We start from the raw sequence: 3,839 nt of genomic DNA, 5'->3' as shown, positions 1-3,839 counted from the left end.
CACCCGTATTTACGGAACCGTTTTGTAAGTAAAAGAAGTTCATACGTACCCCAGCCATTGTCTTGGTGACGTGTCCCTCTTTTGACATCCAGTCCGACCTCCCTGGGTGACGTGGCAGTCCATGTGACCGCTGCAGCCTGTGATTGGCCTGTGATTGACTGCAGCCGTCACATGGGATGAAACGTCATCCCGGGAGGCCAGACTGGAGGAAGAAGCAGGTAAGTTAATTTTTAATACTATTAACTCCAGCGGTAGTCACTGTCCCGGGTGCTGAAAGAGTTACTGCCGATCAGTTAACACTTTCAGCACCCTGGACAGTGACTAACCCCTGACGTCACCTAGCAACGCTCCCTTAATTACGGGTGCACACACGTAGCCACCCGTATTAACGGGAGCCCCATAAACTTCTATGGGCCTGCCCGTGCTGTAATTACGGCCTCAAATAGGACATGTTCCATATTTTTCAACGGCACGGGCACCTTCCCGTAAGCAAACGGGAAGGTAACCGTGGCCAATAGAAGTCTATGGGCCCGTAATTACGGGCCATAATTACAGGCCGTAATTACGCCCACTTTTACGTTCGTGTGCATGAGGCCTAAGGCTGTAACTACATGGTGCCACAACGTGGTCTGTAAGTTGGGGTAAAAATGTGACCGTGTTGCAATTTCAAAGCAGCAAATAGCAAAATGTTTAACCTGGTCAGATTTTAACGCAAATTTTATAATGACTCGCGGGCAACTGTGTAGCTTCAGCCTTTCTTGATAAACTTAGTCATTACGTTTGAGCACATTAACATGAAGACTATTTGTTCCCAGATCTACTTGTCTTTGTGAGCGAGTATAAATATAACTCCCTTATAGTCGGTGAGATCACTCTCCACCTTACTGTCCTTAACCTCACAATCATCAATAATAAGTCCCTCATCCATAACAGTTTTCCTCACAAATGTTTTATCACACTTGAACATATGGAAGTTATCCTCCCGAACCATGAAATATGTGGCATTTATAAACCCAAATAATATCAGGTGTCCTTCAGGTTTCAGCAGCTTCACAATCTTCTTCAGATTCCTCTTATAGTCATTTTCATCTTCACTGGTGACATCCAGAAAGCACGCAGTGAACACACAATCGGCCGGGGCTAAGATCTCCGAATCTGTAAGATTTTCTTCATCCAGATCACATTTCAAGATTCGCTTTATTGCTTCCTTCAGCTTTATGTCTTGGTAAAAATTCTGATCACTGTAAAAAATACAACAAAAGTCACTAATCACGTGGGTCTTAAATGCTGCTGGCCATTGGCTGTTCATAGCAGAAATATGGCCAACTTGGCGGATAAGCGAACCTTCTACATGGTGGAGTTCAGGGGTTCTATAGTAAAGCTGCACACCTGATGCAATCTTAAGAAACTCTACCGGCAAATACACTGCGTTATGCTTCAGAACCCCACATTGGTGTCTAAACATACAACTAGTGGACCTCTCACCTTGTAGGATGCACTACGCAAGGACCTCTAAATACTTCTTCCTATCTATTCTTCCTCATGTCTACAATCCCTAGCCTAATGAACATTTCTGTATTCATCCCTACCTTCATCTACTTGTCACCTGCACCAAATGAACTCATATAAACATATAAAAATTATAAACTTGTTGGTGCTCAATGTCATACATGTATGTCACGATGATAGCATGGGCACAAAAGCTGTTTCTGTGGTATTACTGCATGAGCATGGGGGTGATTGACAGCCAGGCTCCCGCTGAAAAGGTCGGGCTCAAAGAAAGGTGTTTGACAGAGTGAGGCATGGTAGATTGCAACACTGATAATGCATTGGAATTTTATGTATTTAAAATTAAGTTTAATAAACTATAATAAATAAAAAAGTCTCCCAGAATGGAAATATTTCATTATAAATATATTAACCACGGAGGCGCAGATAGGTTTTCTGTAAGGTGACTGGTGCAATCCCGTGTGTAATGCAAATACGGGACAAGCTGTGGCAGAGGGTAGCCCTTCTTAGAGACACAGCAGCATAGCAAAATGGATTAATAGCCAACAGTGACCCTGGCGCAACCATCCTGGAGGGATCTCCTGCGGAGTCGAGATCCTCATACCCAGCTACGACTACACTGAAATAAATACCTGAGAATCAAAGCTTTAAAAAACTGCAACAATCAACAATTGGATAAACATTTTACCTCTTCTCCGTGATCTCGGACAGTATTTGTGATGTGTGAGTCCAGTCGAAAGCTCCTGTACATGTGTTCAGCCATTTATTCAGCTCCAGAATACATCTGTCAGAGGCCCTCAGTAAAGTGATGTCTTTAAAAAATTCACAAGCCGAATACAGATGGTGAACGAAGGAGCTGAAGCTGATGTCAACCATACTGTCTCCATGAATAAAACCTATAGGAGAATTAGAAAGAGCAACATTTAATGTCCAGTGTATGGGATACTTAATAATGTGAAATAGACAGAGAAATTATCAGAATGCGTAAGCAAATGATGGCATTGCCCATTCTTAAAGAGGTCCTCCGCTTTTGACAATCCCATTTTGTTAGAATTATTGCCTGAAGATAAGCTAATCACAGGGTATCCCGCTGCTGAGACCAGCAGTAATTAGCTGTAATCCTTGGAAAAACCTGCCCTCAATGGTGGAGCAGGGAGACGTGAGGAATAAGGTGAGTCAGAACATGTTAATTTACTAAATTATGAAATAAGCTATCTATCCATGTAGAATATTTTGGGCCATGATTGCGTCAACAGTTTTTGGTGCCGAAACCCGGTAGATTAATCGTCTGATAGCTGTCACTGAGAGGTCGGGCTTTGTATCAGTGAAAAAAAACCTGCGGTAAGTAAGAAGCTCATTCTTACACAAACCTTTCACTCATGTATTGCTTAAAGGAACAGTGTCACCACAATTTTTTTTTTAATATGTTAAAGATGTTAGTGCTTTATTAAAAACGTTTGGATTAATTTGTGTGTTTGTGTGTTACTTTTTCTTATTTTTACACTTTTTCTTCCCTATGGGGGCTGCCATTTTTTTTTCCATTTCTGTATGTGTCGATTAACGACACATACAGACATGGAATACGGCAGCTCCAGTCCCATAGGGACTGCGAACGGGGCCCGTTCCATCCACTAACATGTACGCCACTGTGTGGGAACGGCGCATGCGCCGCTCCCACACAGTTCAATTTGAAATGCGCGCCGTCCGGCGCCATTTTCCTGTGGACCGGAAGTCGCGGCCGGACAGTAATATTACTACTTCCGGTCGCGGCTTCCGGACTTGTGCACATGGAACAGCGGCAGCAGACGGAGAGGATGGACCGGAGGGAGCGGCGGCGACTGGAGCAGGTAAGGGATTTCTATGTATGTTTGTGTTTCAGTGTGTTTTACTAGTGTATGTAAACCTTCTACACTGTGTGTTAGCTCAAAAAATGACGACACACAGTGTAGGAGGTTAGACCGTTTAAACCCCTCGTTTCTCCCGGCACTAGCCAGGATAAAGGAGGGGGGGATGCTGAGAGCTCACTAGAGCGAGGGCTTTTTACCCAATTTTGCAGCATAAAGCAATGTGATTTCTTTACCACATGCAATGCTGCAATTTTGGGAATGCCTCCATCTAGTGACCAGCAATGGGAAATATTATAAATTAGAATCCAATTGAATCCAATTTATAATATTTCCTGACTCGTGAAAAAAAATAAATAATTAGAACAATGTTTAATCACCTATACACTAATTGTTTAACTAAAAAAAAAAAAAACATGTTTTGCTGGCAACACATTCCCTTTAAACCTTGGAATTAGCTGTCATGACGTCACATCTCCTGGACGC

General features: G+C 42.8%; 1 protein-coding gene across 1 annotated transcript; it reads right to left on the bottom strand.

Annotated features, from left to right (window-relative positions):
- Positions 1 to 817: 817 nt before the first annotated feature.
- On the bottom strand, positions 818 to 2,385 carry LOC142662376 (indolethylamine N-methyltransferase-like). Its single transcript, XM_075840602.1, has 2 exons — positions 2,198 to 2,385; positions 818 to 1,241 (listed from the first exon to the last, which is right to left on the bottom strand). The coding sequence occupies exons 1-2, from the start codon at positions 2,383 to 2,385 to the stop codon at positions 818 to 820; spliced, it is 612 nt and encodes a 203-aa protein (XP_075696717.1).
- Between the last annotated feature and the right edge of the window lie 1,454 nt (positions 2,386 to 3,839).

Source organism: Rhinoderma darwinii, chromosome 10 (assembly GCF_050947455.1).
Source record: "Rhinoderma darwinii isolate aRhiDar2 chromosome 10, aRhiDar2.hap1, whole genome shotgun sequence".
Classification (NCBI taxonomy): Eukaryota; Metazoa; Chordata; class Amphibia; order Anura; family Rhinodermatidae; genus Rhinoderma; species Rhinoderma darwinii.
The sequence above is the reverse complement of the archived record's forward strand: the minus strand, read 5'-3'. Positions and strand labels throughout refer to the sequence as shown.

What these genes read in the sequence shown, in the direction of transcription:
- LOC142662376 (XM_075840602.1), bottom strand. Translation starts at nt 2,385, where the DNA reads ATGGTTGACATCAGCTTCAGCTCCTTCGTTCACCATCTGTATTCGGCT. An exon ending in TCCGAGATCACGGAGAAGAG is followed by an intron (nt 1,242 to 2,197) that starts GTAAAATGTTTA and finishes TATTTTTTACAG; the next exon opens with TGATCAGAATTTTTACCAAG.